The following is a 22,428-nucleotide window of genomic DNA, read 5'->3' as shown; positions in this document are numbered from 1 at the left end:
GACACCCACTTATTAACCATTTGTGCGCCAGCGGAAGGCATGCTGCCCTCTGCCTCCCTCTGCTTTATATTTGATCATCAGATCGGCCCCATCCGGCCCCCGTCTAGTCGCCGTTTTTCCTGCTGTAAAGACTCAAACCTTAATCAGTCGTTGGTCTCGTCTTAGATTCAGGAGCTGTATGTCTATCCCATGCATGTTTAATCCCCTCACTGTATTACCCTCTACCACCTCTGCTGGAAGGCTGTTCCACTTATCTATTACCCTCTCAGTAAAGTAAAACGTCTTTCCATTGCATTTAAATATTCTTGTGTGTATCTATCCCCCCCCCCCTTTTTAAGGGTCTTTGCAATATCTGAGTGGTGTTTGCACTAAGCGGGTAAAATGGGGTAAAACGGTTCGATTTTAATAATTCCCCAGAAAAAAAAATGATTAAACCAACCGATCCACCCACATCCCAGAATTATCCTGAAATAACCAAATCATTCAGGATTCCGACTGTTTTATTTATTTCTCCTCTCTGTAATAATAAAATATAAATAAAATATATAGATCTTATTTTTAACATAAATCAATGGAAATGCAGTGAAAAAAAGGCAAATGAGTTATTTATGTGAAGATTACAATCAAATCCCCGCATAAGTAACATTTTTTTTGCTCCCCGCTAGAATTTATCGTTGAAACAATTTTATCTTTGTAACATTGACAAAAAAACATCAGTTTTGCAGAAAATGTCCTGTTTTTAGGCTATTCTCACCAAACCGTATTAAAGCATTTGATGGAACAATTTGCGGTCATTTGTTACAATTTAGGAAAAAGTCCCAAAAGATACAGAATTAATTAGCGTTTTATATCTAGAGCTCCAGTAAAAAGTCAATTCTATTGTTTTCCTTGATAAAAAGCAGATAAATTTATGGAGGGGGCCTGGGGTAATAATTATTACCTAAAACGAGTAAAAATTTATTTCAATTCCCAGAGGCAAAAAAACCCCTAAGATTTTATTGCAAACATCTGTAGAGTCTTAAGGAAAACAAGCAAGACGGTGTATATATATATATATATACCCTGTATATACCCTGTGTGGGGAATATATACTCACACCTATATATATACCGTATATATATATATTATTTTTATTTTGATTATTATTATTAAATAAAAAATAAAATAAAAATTTTTTAGTTTATTTTTTTAATATTTTTTTATTTTTATTTTTCTTAATTTTTTTTTCTCTCTATTGTGGAAGAAAATACAAAAAAAACTTGTTAGGAGTATTTTTTTTAGTTTTGCTAATAAATATAAAATAAATATAAATATATAAAAAAAAAATAAAAAAATGTAAAAAAAAAAAAAAAAAAAAAAGATTGTGCCTCCAATATGAATTTGGGTATTTTTTGAAGGATTTGGTCATTTTTTCTTACAGACAGATAAGCTTCATCCAGAACAGCTACACAAACAGCCAGCCATGTGAGAGGGGGGGCTTTCTAAATAAATATTTTTAATTTTTAAATAATAGATTTCCTTTAAGTTTTTTTTGCTGTGGGGGGAGGGTAAATTGCGGGATACTGTAAAGTAAGATTTTTTTTATTTTTTTTTGTAAAATGAGTAAAAAAATAAGTGATGTTTCAAATCCTGTCTACAATGGAGTTTAAATCCCCCGCAGATTAACACGTGGGGGTTTCTGTTACCCCCGGATTCGTCTAAACAAAGCTAGAAGTGGAGAGAATTTGTAGCGTTTTCTGCTACAAAAAAATGACATTTTATGAGATCAAAATAAAAAATGTTACAAGAGAAGGAAATGAAGTAAACATTAAAAACACGCGTTTGTTTCACACGGGAAATATGTGCATTTTTTTTACCAATTTTTACGGTTATATATTTGAATTTCTACATTAAAATAATAATAATTTGGAAAAGTAGAATTTTTTAAATTTGGAGTCATATCTACAATTCCAGCAACGTGCAGCATTTTAACAATTGTCTGTTTTTTCGGTGGATTTCTTCAGATTTAATACTTTGCACTAGGATTATTTTGGATTTTTCCCCCAAATCTCTGCTGTTTTTTTTCTTCTGATGGTTATTTTATTACAAGGGGGGGGTTACTAAAAACTAGATTTCTCAGCCCTAATAATTCGCTTTATTTGCGTTGATCGATCGCCCGGTATTGGAAGTGTTAATAAAAAGATATTATTGCCCGATATCAGGGCAGATGTGGAAAAAAATACCCCTCTCTGTCTGGGGAGCCACATTTTGTGCTTTACCCCAAGACCCCATAAATACCCCCCTTGGGGTAATTAGTCCACGACTGGGCTCTGAGGGCCTGGGGTGAGTTGATAAATGCCCCCTCCCCGCCCTGAGAGAGACAGGAGCCCCCCAGCCACACCTGCTTTCAGCAGAGACCCCCCGAGTACCCTGTTGACCTGATACGACAGCTGCGGGGGCATTAACCCCAGCGGTACCCCGGACCTGCTTTAACGTGAAACGGTTCGGTTTGGGTGAAAATCTTTTACTTTTCTTGTCTTAATTCTGAGCTGAAGAGCCGGCAGTGAAGGGGTTAAACATAAATGAGAGCTGAATTCCCCGATTTCCCGGCGTGGAAAGTGCCCCCCCCCACCGTGGGGTTTGCGTGGGCTGACCGGGGGGTTTGGGGTACATTAACTCCAGTATATGAGTAGTTTGTATTAATGCCTCTGGTGGGGTATTTCTTGGCTGGTGGGGCCCTGACATTGCCCCAGATGACCCGTGTTAATGCCCAGGGAGGGGGTGATATAGGGGGCGATTATCCAGCTCGCTGCCCCTCACATTAGAGCATAGAGGGCAATGCGGCCGGGCTGGGGCCGGTTAATGCCCCATTAGATAATGCCATACACCGCACTGCGGGGGGGTTTATCACCCCGACCCAAGGGCCGGCTGGGGGTATCTGGGGGTAACTGCGGTTTTTGGTTAAATGAACTCAAATTCTACATTTATTCCCATGTTATATAATTCTATCCAACCATCATCCCACGCACTGTCACGCGTGGATCCATTAACGTAAGAAATATAAAACAAACATAAAATACATTATTTAATCATAATAATAATAAGAATAGTAATATAACATTAATAATAATAATAATAATAATAATAATAATAATGATAATAATATTAATAATAATGATAATAATAATAATAGTTAAACACACCCCACATATGATATATATATATAGAGTATATCCTCCCACTACATGCTAAACAATACATAGAGAATATTTGCAGATTCGGGGGTAATATTTGCAGCCTGGAGGGTATTTAAGGAGTAAAATTAAAATATTTTATATTTATAGCCCCCACTGACCGACCCCTTCCAGCCTCTCGCCCCAGGAGATAGAGTGCAAGCTTCTGGGGCTATTGGCTGACCTGCAGCAGGTAGGTGGGCTCGGGGCATTATTCTGTGCTAATTGCCCCTCACAATTCAGATCAATGACCGATTCCTGTATAATCCGGATTATGGCCTCGATCCGGGGAATTACTGAAAAAACAAACATTTATGGATTTATTTATTTTCAACACAAACCGGTATGAATTCCCCCTTTTTTGGTAAATACATATTTTTTCAGCTCAGAGGTAAAACTCTGAAAAATGTGTAGATTTAGTGATTAACCCTTCGCATCCCAGCATTAAAATTCTGAATGTAATTGTTTCCCCGAAAAGTATTTCTTATCAGTCAAAAAGACACAAAAAGGCGGGATAATTGTATTTGAAAAGAATATCGGATTTATCGGAGTGCGTTCATTTATAGAATGTATAGAATGGATAGAATGTATAGAAGATGGGGGTTTTTCATTTATATGATGTATAGAATGTATAGAATGTATAGAATGGATAGAAGATGAAGACAGAGTTTGGGTGTTTTGGGGTTTTTCATTTCTTTAAACCGGTAGAAATCCCCGAAATTCGGCAGATCGGTAGATTTCAGGATTTAAGAGAAATCATTATGATGAATGGGAGAAATCCGCCTGAAAGGGTTAATGACTGATGTTACAAACATTGCACATAATTCTGGGGTTATAAATGGTAATTTCATCAATTCGGACACTTTGTGTTTAATGTGTAATGTCAAAAAAGGAAATTTGTCAGTTAATGAATCCAGGGGGTAATAATACTGGGGGGGGGGGATCTGGGTGCTGTGCGGGGTATATAATGGGGTAGGTATATGGGCAGTATATGGGTAGTATATGGGCAGTATATGGGTAGTATATGGGCAGTATATGGGCAGTATATGGGCAGTATATGGGTAGTATATGAGCAGTATATGAGCAGTATATGGGCAGTATATGGGCAGTATATGGGTAGTATATGGGCAGTATATGGGCAGTATATGGGTAGTATATGGGCAGTATATGGGCAGTATATGGGTAGTATATGGGCAGTATATGGGCAGTATATGGGTAGTATATGGGTAGTATATGAGCAGTATATGGGCAGTATATGGGCAGTATATGGGCAGTATATGGGTAGTATATGGGCAGTATATGGGCAGTATATGGGTAGTATATGGGCAGTATATGGGCAGTATATGGGTAGTATATGGGCAGTATATGGGCAGTATATGGGTAGTATATGGGTAGTATATGGGCAGTATATGGGTAGTATATGGGCAGTATATGGGTAGTATATGGGCAGTATATGGGCAGTATATGGGTAGTATATGGGTAGTATATGGGCAGTATATGGGCAGTATATGGGCAGTATATGGGTAGTATATGGGCAGTATATGGGTAGTATATGGGCAGTATATGGGCAGTATATGGGTAGTATATGGGTAGTATATGGGCAGTATATGGGCAGTATATGGGTAGTATATGGGTAGTATATGGGCAGTATATGGGTAGTATATGGGTAGTATATGGGTAGTATATGGGCAGTATATGGGTAGTATATGGGTAGTATATGGGCAGTATATGGGCAGTATATGGGTAGTATATGGGCAGTATATGGGTAGTATATGGGTAGTATATGGGTAGTATATGGGCAGTATATGGGCAGTATATGGGCAGTATATGGGGAGTATATGGGCAGTATATGGGTAGTATATGGGTAGTATATGGGCAGTATATGGGTATTATATGGGCAGTATATGGGTAGTATATGGGCAGTATATGGGCAGTATATGGGCAGTATATGGGTAGTATATGGGCAGTATATGGGTAGTATATGGGCAGTATATGGGTAGTATATGGGCAGTATATGGGCAGTATATGGGTAGTATATGGGCAGTATATGGGCAGTATATGGGTAGTATATGGGTAGTATATGGGCAGTATATGGGTAGTATATGGGCAGTATATGGGTAGTATATGGGCAGTATATGGGCAGTATATGGGTAGTATATGGGCAGTATATGGGTAGTATATGGGTAGTATATGGGCAGTATATGGGTAGTATATGGGTAGTATATGGGCAGTATATGGGTAGTATATGGGCAGTATATGGGCAGTATATGGGGAGTATATGGGCAGTATATGGGTAGTATATGGGTAGTATATGGGCAGTATATGGGTATTATATGGGCAGTATATGGGTAGTATATGGGCAGTATATGGGCAGTATATGGGCAGTATATGGGTAGTATATGGGCAGTATATGGGTAGTATATGGGCAGTATATGGGTAGTATATGGGCAGTATATGGGCAGTATATGGGTAGTATATGGGCAGTATATGGGCAGTATATGGGTAGTATATGGGTAGTATATGGGCAGTATATGGGTAGTATATGGGCAGTATATGGGTAGTATATGGGCAGTATATGGGCAGTATATGGGTAGTATATGGGCAGTATATGGGTAGTATATGGGTAGTATATGGGCAGTATATGGGTAGTATATGGGTAGTATATGGGCAGTATATGGGTAGTATATGGGTAGTATATGGGCAGTATATGGGCAGTATATGGGTAGGTAGATATTTACCCCGCTCGGCCATTCCCTTTCTGTGTACATACATGTGTGTGTATCTGTGTGTGTATCTGTGTGTAGATACATGTATGTGTATCTGTGTCTAGATACATGTGTGTGTATCTGTATGTAGGTACATGTGTGTGAGTCTGTGTGTAGATACATGTGTGTGTATCTGTGTGTATGTACATGTGTGTGAGTCTGTGTGTGAATCTACCATATGGGATGAGAGATAAATAATATTTAATCGAGAGTAGTTAGAAAAGGCATTGGATGGGCTATTAGGGGTAGTTACCGCATTGGAGGAGTATTAAGGGGTAGTTAGCGCATTGGAGGGGGTATTATGGGTAGTTAGGGCAATAGATGGGTTATTAGGGGTAGTTAGGGCATTAGATTGGGCTATTAGGGGTAGTTAGGGCATTGGAGGGGGTATTAGGGGTAGTTAGGGCATTAGATTGGGCTATTAGGTTTAGTTAGCGCATTGGAGGAGTATTAAGGGGTAGTTAGGGCAGTAGAGGGGGGCAGCTGGTGCCAGCCTAGATTGGAGTATTATGTGAGTTATTAGAGCAGCAGATGGTGCAGAGGGGTATTTGGAGGGGTATTTGGAGGGGTATTTGGCGGGGTAGTTAGAGGAGTAGGCCTGTGTTGATGCCCTGGGGCAGTAGAGCTGAGGCGTGCTCTGGGGCGGTCACCGGATAGTCGGGGCAGTCGGATGGTGCCCTGGGGCAGTAGGGCTGAGAGTGATAGGGGTAAACAGGGTGTGTGTGGAGCAAATGAAGAATCGGGGGACTTGTAAGTGATTAGAAGCGACCTTTAAAGCCCCAGGGCCAGGGTAATAATGCTGAGAAGCTGCCCCGCCTGGGACCCCCAGCACCCAGAAGCCCCGGCACAGGGCAGCCCCTGCAGGCTCTCAGCGTGGAGGGACTTGGTTCCTTTCTGCTCCTCTGAGCTCCCCGGATCACTAAGGGTTAACGATGTGGCCAAGTGCAGGAGCGTTGGATCTGCCCCCTCTGCCGCCTCCTGCTCTCCCCCTATTGGGCTGGGGGGTAAGAGGCTCGGTCTGCCTGCCCCTGTCCTGCTCAGCCTCCCAGCCGTCCGCATCAATCAAAGCCAGCAGGGCAAGAGCCGGGGGTCCCACAAACTGCCTCCCTGCCCCGCGATCCCCCATGTAGGGAGGACTCGGCTGCTTTCGGGGGTCCTGCGCTTTGAGAGGGGGAAGCAGGGGCAGTTGTGGGGGGCAGATCATGAGTGACAGGAGGAGATCGGCAGCGACCCTCAGCTCCCGGGCTCACGCCTTCTCCGTGGAGGCTTTAATCGGGACAAACAAGAAGAGGAAGCTGCGGGACTGGGGCAGCAAGGGGCTGGATCTGTCCATGGAGAGCCTGAGCCCCCCCGGGGACCTCGGGGAAGGAGAGGACCTCAACCCCGGTGAGTGCAGCGAATCTGCCCCGGGGCAAACGGCGGGGCCCTCGGAACTCCGTGGCAGTCCGTGTGTGTGACACGGGACGGGGCAGGTGGCATTTGGTGGGAGTTATTGCCCCACTCCCACGCTGCGTGGATCTGTTATCATGGAGCTGGGTATGCTGTGCCAGGAACTGCCCCGCACGTCAGGGGCAATTATTCTGTGTTTGGGGTTTCTATATAAATACCCCCTCTATATGTCCCAACCCCAGACCTGTAATCGCTGTGATAGATACCCACCAGAGGGGTACCTAGGAATCCCAGCAAGGCTGCCAATGCCCCTCAGGCAGGGCATGAACACGAGTGGGTGAGTGACATGCCCACGGCACACGCGCGTGACCCGTGTCTGATTTCTTGTTTGCGCCGCTGGATGTATATAGCGCTGTATATATTCCTGTATATGCCCTGTCCGTATACCCTGTCTGTATACCCTGTCCATATACCCTGTCTGTATACCCTGTCCGTATACCCTGTCTGTATACCCTGTCCATATACCCTGTCTGTATACCCTGTCCGTATACCCTGTCTGTATACCCTGTCTGTATACCCTGTCTGTATACCCTGTCTGTATACCCTGTCTGTATACCCTGTCTGTATACCCTGTCCATACACCCTGTCTGTATACCCTGTCCGTATACCCTGTCTGTATACCCTGTCCATACACCCTGTCTGTATACCCTGTCCATATACCCGGTCTGTATACCCTGTCTGTATACCCTGTCCGTATACCCTGTCTGTATACCCTGTCCATACACCCTGTCTGTATACCCTGTCCGTATACCCTGTCTGTATACCCTGTCCATACACCCTGTCTGTATACCCTGTCCATATACCCGGTCTGTATACCCTGTCTGTATACCCTGTCCATATACCCTGTCTGTATACCCTGTCTGTATCCTGCCCAGCTGGGCACCCGGGGCACTCGGGTTCTTTACATTCCTCTGAACGGTAAGCGCTGTTATCATTAATAGCTGTATTAGCAGTATTTGTAGCATTAGCAGTATTTGTAGTATTTGTAGTTTTTGTAGTATTTGTAGTATTGGCAGTATTAGGAGTATTGGTAGTTTTTGTAGTTTTTGTAGTATTAGCAGTATTGGTAGTTTTTGTAGTATTTGTAGTATTAGTAGTTTTTGTAGTATTTGTAGTATTAGTAGTTTTTGTAGTATTTGTAGTTTTTGTAGTATTTGTAGTTTTTGTAGTATTTGTAGTTTTTGTAGTATTTGTAGTATTTGTAGTATTGGCAGTATTAGGAGTATTGGTAGTTTTTGTAGTATTTGTAGTATTAGCAGTATTTGTAGTATTTGTAGTATTAGCAGTATTAGGAGTATTGGCAGTATTGGTAGTTTTTGTAGTATTAGCAGTATTAGGAGTATTTGTAGTATTAGTAGTTTTTGTAGTATTTGTAGTTTTTGTAGTATTTGTAGTTTTTGTAGTATTTGTAGTTTTTGTAGTATTTGTAGTTTTTGTAGTATTAGTAGTTTTTGTAGTATTGGTAGTATTAGCAGTATTAGGAGTATTAGGAGTATTTGTGGTATTAGGAGTATTGGCAGTGTTAGTAGTTTTTGTATTGGTAGTAAAATTGTTGGCGTTATTTTGTTATTAAATAATTCTTATTATTAATATTAGTGTTATTATTGGTCGTGGTGTTGAAATTGTTTTTATTTTGATTATTAGTGCATTTTCTCTCGGCCCGAATCCTTTCGTTTTCGGTCTTGATTCGGGAATCAGCAAAATTATCTGCAAAATACGGCAAATACACCCGTGACAGTGGGCAGGATGGCTTGGTTATGTACTTGGATATATACACGCGTGACAGTGGGCAGGATGGCTCGGTTATTTACTTGGATATCTACACGCGTGACCGTGGGGAGGATGGCTCGGTTATTTATTTAGATATATACACGCGTGACCGTGGGGAGGATGGCTCGGTTATTTATTTAGATATATACACGCGTGACCGTGGGGAGGATGGCTCGGTTATTTATTTAGATATATACACGCGTGACCGTGGGCAGGGTGCAGAGTGTTTATTGGGTTTAGCGATTCTTAGTGTATACGGAGCCCGTTATTTCAGGGACTCGGCGGAGGGGGTTATACGGAAAACTTATATCGGTTTCTATTAAATTCGCGTGAAAAAAAAATCCTGTGGGTGAGAGAAAAAACGACAATTTAAGGATTTACCGTACATTAAATGTATATCTGCAAATACACGATTTCTATATTAATACACGATATATATCTAAATACGGCTACATAGTATTTATTATTAAACGATTATGTATGCAAGTTACTATATATAATATATAAGATGTATAAAAATCTATGTAGTAATTTGTATATATAAATATATATATATCGTATATAGAAAATAAATATATATTTACATACATGTCGTGTATTAATATAGAAATATTATATAGTAACATACATAAATATATGGTGTACAAATATATTAATATTATATAGCAGTGTAGATATAGTGTATTATTATATAAATTGTATATAGTAGTGTATACATTTATAGTGTATTAATATAGCAATACTATATAGCAGTATATATTATATATCGTGTATTATTATATAAATTGCATATAGCAGTATATATATAGTATATTAATATATATAAATACTATATAGCAGTGTATATATATCGTGTATTAATATATTATATAATATATAACTAACTAGTGTATTACAGTATTATATAAATACTATATAGCAGTGTGCATATATATAGTGTATTAATAAATTAAAATTATATAGCAGTGTATATATATATATATAGTGTGTGTGATATTCCATATATATATATCTAGTATTCACATATATAAATAGTAAATATATTAAATCAATCAAACCAAGCAGCTCTCTTACTCAAATATTTATTATTAAAATGTTTTAAGACCCCCATAAAATTCGTGTATCTGCCCCGGGTGGGGTATTCTGCAGTAACTGCCCTGAGGCGGGTAGATGTTTGGGGGGCAGTTAACCCTGTGTGCCGCTGTATTTGGGGGGAGAGGGGTTCTTTCGGGTTGTACAGAATTCTTTGCTTTCACATACAGAAAACACTCGTGGGCCCCATGCCGTGGGCTGCTCGAGGGACAATTCCAGGACAAGTAATATATCCACGGAACTAAATACGTGGCATGTTACACGCGTGGGTGCCGTGTGAGATTATTTGAGTTGATGTGAAATGTATGTTTTATGTGAAAAGTGGGGCTAATTCCGCGTGGGAATCTCTGCAATGATAATCTATAGTGCGTGGGTCGGGAATGGCGGGGATAACCGGATCCGTGTTATGAGCCGCGTGGGCCGAGTGGGTGCTCCGTCCGTGTAATAACTGTGTCGGTTCTGATTGTTGGTTGTGTATGTTAGTAGTGGTAATTGTGTATATTCTTTACACGCGTGTGTATTATGGGGATAATTGTATATATATATAAAGATAATGATGTATTATTATTATTATTATTATTATTTATACGGTTATATTATGATGATGTAATTAGATGGATAGATCGCGGTGTGAGTGGCAGCTGTGTGTTATGTGACATCACTGTGTATTTGTGTGTTATGTGTTATCACCGTGTATTTGTGTATTATGTGTTATCACTGTGTCTGTATTGTGTATTTGTGTGTTATGTGTTATCACTGTGTATTTGTGTGTTATGTGTTATCACTGTGTATTGTGTATTTGTGTGTTATGTGTTATCACTGTGCATTTGTGTATTTGTGTATGATGAGTGACAGCCGGATGTGTATGTTGGTTACTTTATATCTATATTGTAACTATATAGTAATAAATGTATCATATCGGGACTGCATGCTGTCTGTGTATTCAGAGACTTCGTCTTATTAACGAATGTGAAGAGAAATCAATCAATCAATCAATCGTGTGTCCCATACTATAACATCTAACTATATATATATATATATATACTATATATACTATAACACCTAACTATATATATATACTATATATACTATGACACCTAACTATATATATATACTATATATACTATAACACCTAACTATATATATATACTATATATACTATGACACCTAACTATATATATACTATATATACTATAACACCTAACTATATATATATATACTATATATACTATAACATCTAACTATATATATACTATATATACTATAACACCTAACTATATATATATACTATATATACTATAACATCTAACTATATATATATACTATATATACTATAACACCTAACTATATATATATACTATATATACTATAACACCTAACTATATATATATACTATATATACTATGACACCTAACTATATATATATACTATATATACTATAACACCTAACTATATATATATACTATATATACTATAACATCTAACTATATATATATATACTATATATACTATAACACCTAACTATATATATATACTATATATACTATAACATCTAACTATATATATATACTATATATACTATAACACCTAACTATATATATATACTATATATACTATAACACCTAACTATATATATATACTATATATACTATGACACCTAACTATATATATATACTATATATACTATAACACCTAACTATATATATATACTATATATACTATAACATCTAACTATATATATATACTATATATACTATAACACCTAACTATATATATATACTATATATACTATAACACCTAACTATATATATATATACTATATATACTAAAACATCTAACTATATATATATATACTATATATACTATAACATCTAACTATATATATATATACTATATATACTATAACATCTAACTATATATATATATATATACTATATATACTAAAACATCTAACTATATATATATATACTATATATACTATAACATCTAACTATATATATATATACTATATATACTATAACATCTAACTATATATATATATATATACTATATATACTAAAACATCTAACTATATATATATACTATATATACTATATATACTATAACATCTAACTATATATATATACTATATATACTATAACATCTAACTATATATATATATACTATATATACTATAACATCTAACTATATATATATATACTATATATACTATAACATCTAACTATATATATATATACTATATATACTATAACATCTAACTATATATATATATATATATATATATACTATATATACTATAACATCTAACTATATATATACTATATATACTATAACATCTAACTATATATATATATATATATATATATATATATATATATATATATACTATATATACTATAACATCTAACTATATATATACTATATATACTATAACATCTAACTATATATATATATATATACTATAACATCTAACTATATATATATATATATATATATATATATATATACTATATATACTATAACATCTAACTATATATATATATATATATATATATATATATATATATATATATATACTATATATACTATAACATCTAACTATATATATCTACACCTAAATCTAACTATATACACACATATATATAACTATACACACACACCTATATATAACTATATATACACACCCATGTATCTGCACCTATATCTAACTATACCCCTTGTGTATAGGGGTACCATGGGATATACAAATGGCATCTAATTCTTTATCATATGAGCTGTGATTGTATAGAATCAGGGCATTTAACTGCATACAGGGGCAGAATGATATGGAATGATGTATATGGGGGTATTATGGGATGTTTGAGTAGGTCTGGGTATTATGGGATGTATATATTATTTCATAGTGCAGTTACAGATATACTCTATGTATATATATATATATATATACTGTATATGTAGGGACCCTGCTTGTCATATGTTGGTATGTAGCAGTCAGTACACGTCCCCAGTTCTGGCTCCCGTTATTTCTCGGCTCCTTCGCTTCTTCCTGTCACAGAGAATTTAATGAGAAATACTGGTTTTTATACCAATTCTGCGCCTTTCATGTAATGCATTTTGAACGCATGACAGCTGTGCACACGCATGTACAGTAATGCTGGGAGTCTGTGTATGTACAAGTAACTGCAAGAACATACGTGTGCAATGTACTTGTGCTTTGAATACATGTGTTTATGGTATAACTATGCAGGTTGCGTGTGCGTCAAATACAACCTATTCACCCGGCAGTGTATATATGTATGTATGTATGTACAGTGTATGTATGTATGTATGGTATATATATGTATGTGCAATGTATGTATGTACAGTGTATATGTATGTACAGTAAATGTATGTATGTTCGGGGTATGTAGGTATGGTGTATGTATGCATGTACGGTGTATATATGTATGTACAGTGTATGTACGGTGTATATATGTATGTATGGTGTATGTATGTATGTATGTATGGTGTATGTATGTATGTACGGTGTATATGTAGGTACGCTCGGGGTATGTATGTATGGTGTATGTATGTATGTATGTATGGTGTATGTATGTATGTACGGTGTATATGTAGGTACGCTCGGGGTATGTATGTATGGTGTATGTATGTATGTATGTATGGTGTATGTATGTATGTACGGTGTATATGTAGGTACGCTCGGGGTATGTATGTATGGTGTATATATGTATGGACGGTGTATGTATGTATGTTGTATATGTATATTCTACTCACTGCACAGCGCTGCGGAGTATGATGGCGCTATAAAAAACAATAATAATAATATTTATTCAGGGCTAATTTTATTTTAACCCTTTACAGTATGCACTATAAAGAAGGTATATAATATCCCAGCAGACATGGTTGGGGTTTGTAGAGATATACAAAGAAAGTCCCTGCCCCAAGAGCTTACAGTCTACAAACATGCGGCAAAATAAGAGGCAAAAACTCTGAATTTAAAACATGTGACAGCACACGCATGAACCTGCACACACACACGCGTCCAGGAAGCACATGTATGTAGAGCAGAGCCACGCTCTGAGTACACGCATGTCCGAGGCAGACGATTGGTTCCCTGCTGCGTGTTCCGTGTGCTGCAGAATCATACATGTCTCGATCGCACATCTTCGCGTGTTAGCGAGGTTCTCACGGCCTGGTCAGCGGCTGACCCATCACCGGCAGAAAAACGCCACCAAACTAATGGCGCCAGCAGATTCCGTGGCGTTGTTACAATAATTATTTCTGGCTCCAGGCGGAGGAGACGGCCCTGACCCTGGGAGCTTACAATCTATTTTCCCAATATTTGCCTCCGCGCAGATACAGCCGGGGATTGGAATGATAGATTTTTGTTGCTGTTCGGAAGAAACAAGAGATTTTTTTTAAAATTTATTGCAATATCTCTAGAGCGTCAGCTCACAAGCCGAGCCCTCCCTACCCAATGCATCTTCTCATCGCAGTCTCTCAGTTCTAGTTCTGTCAGATCCTTTGAATGTAGGGACTGTAAGAATCACTGCGGGACTTGCTGCCGCTATATAAATAAAAAATTAATAATAATAAAATAATAATAAAGAAAGCAACACCTTCTAGATTGTACTCGTTACCTAATGCATCGGCTCATCTTACTCCGTCAGTTCAAGTTCTGTCAGATCCTTTGAATGGAGGGACTGTAAGAAGCGCTGCGGGAATTGTTGGCATTATAGAAATAAAAAAATAATAATAGTAATAATAACAGTGACAATAATAACAGCAATAAGCATAATAATAGTAATAGTGATAATAATACAAATAATAATAATAATAGTGATAATAATACAAATAATAATAGTAATAATAATAGTGATGATAATATTAACAACAGTAATAATAGTAATAATAATGGTGATAATTACAGTAATAATACAAATAATAATAGTAATAATAATAATGTTGTTAATTATACTACTAATAATAGTAATAATAATAGTAATAATAAAAGTAATAATAATAGTAATAATAATAATGTTGAGAATTATACTAGTAATAATAGTAATAATAATAGTAATAATAATAGTAATAATAATGTTGATAATAATAGTAATAATTATAGTAATAATAATAGTAATAATAATAATAATGTTGATAATAATAGTAATAATTATAGTATTAATAATAGTAATAATAATGGTATATTGTATACATGCAGCAGGGTCGGGGTTTTCCCGGTTGGAAGATTTTTCATTTTTAGCGGGAAGAGAGAAGTAATTGGAACATTAACCCCGTCCGTATTCCACTGGCTGCCGGGTTACCCCCCTCCTCGAAAAGAGTTTTTGGAACGGTCCGATTACCGTGACCCGCCTGACAATAACTCACAATACCCCAATATCGCCATTTTATTCACCAAGCGATAAAGAATGCAGATTCCTCCTTATTTATACAGAAAGGGATTTAACAAAACACAGGAGGGGAGAAACGTTACGAGAGGAGGCCGGAAACCAACACCGGGGGCCGGAGGCTGACGTGGGGCGGAAGGACGTTTTACTTTACTGAGAGGGTGGTGGATAAGTGGAGCAGCCTCCCAGCAGAGGTGGTAGAGGGTAATACAGTGAGGGGATAGACATACGGCTCCTGAATCTTATTTTTGGAAGGCTATCGATTTTCACGCTATTTTTATTGAAAAATGTTATTCCTGCGCAGAAACGCGCGTCGCGGGGTCGTCCCCGGGAAACTTCCAAGGAGTCCTAAGATGTTTGTAATGCCGCCGAGCGACCAAAATAAACGCGGCGTCAAGACCTCAGATGGCCCTTCCTCAGAACCCACGGAAACCTCAGAGGTCTCCCAGTCGTCTCTCTCTCCGAGCGCCGCAGATATTCAAAAATACAAATAAATAAAATGACCGAAAACAGCGCAAAATGTAGATTTTATTTTTTTTTTACTGTTTATTTATTGGAAAACATTTATTTTCTTTTGCAACTTTATTGATAACGCACAATGTGAACAGAATGAGGCCTTAATGAAGCGCTGCCTAAATTGTTGGTGGTATAGAAATAAAAGATAATAATAATAATAATAATAATAATAATTCATCCATCGGCGCTTCCTGCAATTAAATGAAATTAATTAAAGTTTATTACAAAAAATGTCAGGAATATTCCGGGGCCGCGACTCGCAGCTCGTGACGCACGTTATCCGTTGGCATAAAATGTTGTATACATTTTTTATTAAATTATCAGTTATTGATAGCAATATTTTGATATCACGAATATTAAATGAGGTGGTAGAAGGGGATTTAAACATGCATGGAGTAGACGTATGGCTCCTAGATATAGAGAGGTTGGCGGATTAGTGGAACAGCCTCCCAGCAGAGGTGGTAGAGGGTAATACAGTGAGGGTATTAAACATGCATGGGATAGACATACGGCTCCTGAATCTAAGACGAGACCAACGACTGATTAAGGTTTGAGTCTTTATAGCAGGAGAAACGGGGGACTAGACGGGGGCCGGATGGGGGCCGATCTGCTGGCGGGTTCTGGGTTTAAATAACCCAAGAATTCTCTGCTTTCACTAAACCCCCCCCCCAAAAAAAAATTTTTACTCTGAAGAAAAAACTGCTTAAAAATACAACTTTTCTCGCTTAAACAATCAGTAAAACGTTTAGCCTTTTATTGGATCGTTTTGGGTTCTTTTCCTCTTTATTTTATCTATAAATACATTTTTATTACGCATTGTGGACACCGCCGTAGCTGAGCTCTCCATTGGCTGAGAGTGTTCGGTGGAGTCATCCTCAGCCGCCCTGCCCCCGCTCTGTGCGGTCTCCACCCCAGAAAATGAAAAATGAATTAACCTAAAAATAAAAATATAGAAACGCCGAAAAATCGATATTTTATATTCTCACAATGCAAATAATAGAGGCTCCCAGAGACATTATTATTATTATTACTATTATTAATGGTATATAATTATTATTATTATTACTATTATTATTACTATTATTAACGGTATATAATTATTATTACTATTATCATTATTATTATTATTATTATTTATTATTAATGGTCTATAATTATTATTTATCTTTTTATTATTTATAATAATTTTTCTATAAAATATTTTTTTGCATTTTCAAGCTATTTTTATATCAGAAATGTACGTCGCAGGATTGTTGGCAAAGAAGTCTTGAGATGCTTGTGAGGCGGCTTAGAGACCTCAGAGGTCCTCCCTTCAGATGCAGAAGTTAAAGAGACCTCAGAGGTCTCGGACTCGTATTCCAGAGAAGAGATCATTACCGCTATTCCGGGGGTCGATCGGATGAACCTGAGTTGTTTCCGACGCGTTTCCCCGTGATATTCCCGTCTGGAATATTTCTGGGCCCCCGGGGGCCGTGGCCTGCGATGGGTTAATGGGAGAACCCGGAACACGCACCCCGTCCGCGCTCTTCCCTGATAACCGCTCTCCATCCCCGCTCCACATGAACTCCCCGCTCTGATGTCTGCCGGGAGCCGGCAGCGCTTTCTGGAAATATAGAAATGCGTTTCAACCCCCCCCCAATTCAGGGCCGTTCAGCACCTGCCCCCCCCCCTGCCTCCGGGATATGATGTCATATCCTGCGCTCCACTTTCGGGGGGGGGGTGCCCATTGTGCGGTGGGGCTGCTGGGAGCCGGATCGCCCCCGCCATTTTCTCCTATATTTTTAAATGCATTAAGTAGATAAATCCCTATAAATATTAACCATTTCATCTACCTTTATGAACCCGCCATCCCTACCTTCTTGTGAAGCCCCCCGGAGATCAGAACGTGGCACATAATCCCGTAACTATGGATACTGTCAGCCGCAAAAGGCGTCTTTATACTCCGGCTCGTCGCATGCCGCGTCTGGCCGCAGCTCAGCCCGGTGCCGGCCCTTAGGGTCCGAAGTCCGGAACCTCAACTGCAGCGAACGCCGAATTTACTGCAGGGGAGTCACGCGGGAAACGGGGGCTAACGGACCCCCGCAGAGCGTTACGCGAGATTCCCCTTTAAGAGTCCTGCGATTCGCGCCGCTGGCTCGGCAGCAGATAAATAACGCACCTGTTCGCTGCTCCGCCGACCCGCCGCTGGCGTCTTTCCAGTTCACCAAACTGGGCAGAGAGAGGAGACCAATCCAGCTGGACACGGAGCGGACGGCGGCCGCTGGTCTTCCAGCTCATGCTAAGAGATGTCCTTAAAGTCGGATAAACTTTATTGAGAGGGCAGCTTTACTTTATTTTACTTGGAGGGAGGTAGATAAGTGGAGCAGCTTCCCAGCAGAAGTGGTAGAGGGTAATGCAGTGAGGGGGTTAAACATGCATGGGATAGACATACGGCTCCTGAATCTAAGACGAGACCAAAGACTGATTAAGGGTTGAGTCGTTACAGCGGGAGAAACGGGCGACTAGACGGGGGCCGGATGGGGCCGATGTGCGGCTGGGTGATGCTCTTGCTGTCAGGCGCCCGCCTGCCACCTTTTCACCGGTTACATGAAGTGCAAACACACAGGGAACATGCGCTGATTCACACGCTATGATTTATGCCCTCGCAGGGCCACGGGGGTCCGTAGTACATTCCTGTATGTGTCCTATTGCGCCCCCCCCCCCGCACAGGGCAATTAACGGGATATTTTAGCTTCTCCTTTAACACAACTCAGGGAAACGGGGCGGAAAAATATATAATACAGGATCAACGAGAACCTCAGAAAACCCTCCTTCTGACATTCGTTGTTTTGGCTGTGAGTCCTAGAGGTGGGTTTTGGCTGCCGGTCCCGGCGATAGATTTTGGCTATGGGCCCTGGTGATGGGTTTTGGCTGCTGGTCCTAGGGGTGGGTTTTGGCTGCGAATCCGAGAGGTGGGTTTTGGTTGCCGGTCCCGGCGATAGATTTTGGCTACGGGCCCTGGTGATGGGTTTTGGCTGTGAGTCCTAGAGGTGGGTTTTGGTTGCCGGTCCTAGAGGTTTGTTTTGGCTGCTGGTCCCATGGACATAGATTTTCTCTCTCAGCCCTGGTGATGGAGTTTGGCTGCCGGTCCTGGCGATAGATTTTGGCTCTGGGTCCCTGTCGTGAGATTTGGCTGCTGGTTCTAGGGGGGGGGGTTTTGGCTGCCGGTCCCGGCGATAGATTTTGGCTGCTGGTCCTAGGGGTGGGTTTTGGCTGCTGGTCCTAGAGGTTCGTTTGGCTGGAGCCCTAGCGGTGGGTGTCAGTGGTGGGTCGTCCTGGTGTTTTGGACACGGCTTTCTCCCACATTTTGGCGCTGATCCGTGTGACACGCGTGTTCTGACGTATGTGGAGTCCGTTTTTTTTTCCAGTTTTTACTCAAATAAAATAAAAAACATATTTTTGGGGATATCGTTAGAAGGCAGCCCGAGAAAGGGTTAATGTGCCTTTGGCGGATGAGTGTTAGCTCACAGGGTCGGCCTTTTGGCTCGTAATGGGTGGGTGACGTGACGGACTCCCTCATGGAGGTATGAAGCCCCCCGCCCCGGGGTAATTACCTCCGTTATATTCTGCGCAGTCTATACTGCATCCGCCGCTCACGGACGCCCCAATCTACCCCCCTGACAGGTTAATGGGACTGAGATTCCCCCCTGGTGGTGGCAGCGGAGGGTGACGGGGCAGGTAGAGGGGAGAAGGCCGTGGTACTAAAATGAACCCTGTGGCCCCCAGTATAACAGCACTTTACTGCCTTGTGACTGTGTACCTAGGAGCTTACAATCTAATGCCAAAAAGGGCAGTTTAACCTCTATCTGCCCAGTCAGGTAAAATCTTTAACTCTTTAACGCCATACAGGTGACATAAAAAAAAGTCTGGAGTGACATCACTGAACCCCAACTTTCTGATTGGATGTCTGTATCAGCCAATGGAGTGCAGGGGGGGTACTCTGCCGCTCTCTGTTGTGGTGGCTTCAGCTAAGAGGGGGATTCAGAATCTGCCTCCACACATGGGGTTTTACCCGCCACGGGGTATCTAGCGCTGTTCCTTTCCCGTTTGCCCCTCTGATCCTCTCGCCAGCGTCTGAATGTAATTTATATCTCCACAGGATCCCAAAATTCCCCAGCAAGAAACCCCCCGCCGACCCCAGCAGCTGTCAGGCGAGGGCGGGGGGGAAAATGGCTGCCGCTCCTTCCGGACTATTTTGGGAGATGGTGGATTTAACTCTTTATTTCTCAGCAGATTATGTTTTACGGAGTTAATTGTTATGGGAAAGAAAAATTACCACAGGAGGCCGCAATATAAATGATTATTTCTTGCTTCATATAGCACCCTCATATTCCACAGCGCTGTACAATGGGGGTCGCTGGGATTATCAGTTACATTTAGGAGCCGCCTTTATTAAGAAAGATCTTTCCTCAACAGGGGAATAAAAGGGTTAAACTGAATAAATCTGATTATTACGACACTTTACTTCACAATCAAAAAATATTCCTTATTGTGCCATACGCGGGAGCCACCATCTTGCTGCCCCGTCACAGGGTATAAATCTCCCCGTCGCCCTGAGCTATCTGTGATAATAGCGTTACGGAGGGACCTGCGCGGCTGGAAACTCTCTAGCGCTAGAGGCTCACACGCCGTGCGCTAAAACAACGCGGGGAGAGAACAGGAAGCGGCATACAACTTCCTGCTCGGGCTGACAGAGGGAGAGAACAGGAAGTGGCTTCCAACTTCCTGCTCGGGCTGACAGAGGGAGAGAACAGGAAGCGGATTCCAACTTCCTGCTCGGGCTGAGGGGAGGATTCTGATACACTCTGCAATGAGGGATCATGGGAAACAGAGGAAAATTTGCATACCCCCGGGCTGTGCTATTGGTTGATGCCAGCGCTGGGAAATAGATTTTTTCTATTCTTTCCGCACTATAATATGGCATAAGCTGCACATGAGGTTGTTAGACAGACGTCACTATGCAGCCAATTGGAGATCCGGTCTCCGCCCAACTTACCTCCCATTGGCTACGCGGTGTTCTGATTTGGCGCGCCGACCCGCCGTCATCCAGGTTTATTATTTGTATGAATGTAACCAATTTCCTCTAAAAAGCAGAGAGATCCCGGCCCCCCCTAAACCTTAATCAGTCGTTGGTCTCGTCTTAGATTCAGGAGCCGTATGTCTATCCCATGCATGTTTAATCCCCTCACTGTATTACCCTCTACCACTTCTGCTGGGAGGCTGTTCTACTTATCTACCACCCTCTCAGTACAGTAAGGACAATACACAAAGCATGACATTTCAGATGAATTATATGACGATTATATTATATGTCGGCTTTAATACAAGGAGCACAGAGAAATGTGACCGTCGCCCGTTATTCGGTTTTACTATCGCGCTGCGTTTGGTTGGTGGCCGCGGAGGTAGCTTCCTATTCTCTGGCTGAGGACGGGTAAGGTTCGGCAGTCACATGACCCCGTGCCAGATGCGTGCGCGGCCTGGCGGTTTAAAGTCTTTTCTTTTTTTTTTACAAAATGCAAAATGAATCTGCAAACGATTATTTCCTAAATTCTCAGCGCATGTCGCGGCCGCAAAAAACATTTCCCAATAACCCAAAAATTCACTTCAAATAATCCTAAAGAAATGCGATGCTTTGAAAACATGTGGCCTGGACTGACCCTCCACCAATCACACGGAGACGTCGCACTTAATGGAAGATTCCTGAAAGCGTCTGTGTGACCTGTACACGGGGGAACCCCAGCCCTGTATATACTAATAAACCCTCCCCCCACTATACAGTAATACCCCCAGTGCTGTATATATAAATAACCCCCCAGCCCTGTATACAGTAATATACCCCCCCAGCGCTGTATACAGTAATATAACCCCAGCGCTGTATACAGTAATATAACCCCAGCGCTGTATACAGTAATATAACCCCCAGCACTGTATACAGTAATATAACCCCCAGCGCTGTATACAGTAATATAACCCCCAGCGCTGTATACAGTAATATAACCCCCAGCGCTGTATACAGTAATATAACCCCCAGCGCTGTATACAGTAACATAACCCCCAGCGCTGTATACAGTAATATAACCCCTAGCACTGTATACAGTAATATAACCCCCCACAGCGCTGTATACAGTAATATAACCCTCCAGCGCTGTATACAGTAATGTTGGTCGGTGACAAGAA

The 22,428-nt window shown here is 40.2% G+C and overlaps 1 protein-coding gene across 1 annotated transcript in view; it reads left to right on the top strand.

The window, feature by feature from the left end:
• Positions 1-7,142: 7,142 nt before the first annotated feature.
• TBX15 (T-box transcription factor 15) overlaps positions 7,143-22,428 on the top strand; it is a 32,801-nt gene continuing 17,515 nt past the window's right edge. The window contains exon 1 of the mRNA XM_053456842.1: positions 7,143-7,363. Coding sequence (XP_053312817.1) covers positions 7,180-7,363 — 184 coding nt within the window. The 5' untranslated portion in view covers positions 7,143-7,179. The remainder of the gene's footprint in view (positions 7,364-22,428) is intronic.

This window comes from Spea bombifrons, chromosome 2, assembly GCF_027358695.1.
Source record: "Spea bombifrons isolate aSpeBom1 chromosome 2, aSpeBom1.2.pri, whole genome shotgun sequence".
Taxonomy (NCBI): Eukaryota; Metazoa; Chordata; class Amphibia; order Anura; family Pelobatidae; genus Spea; species Spea bombifrons.
The sequence above is the reverse complement of the archived record's forward strand: the minus strand, read 5'-3'. Positions and strand labels throughout refer to the sequence as shown.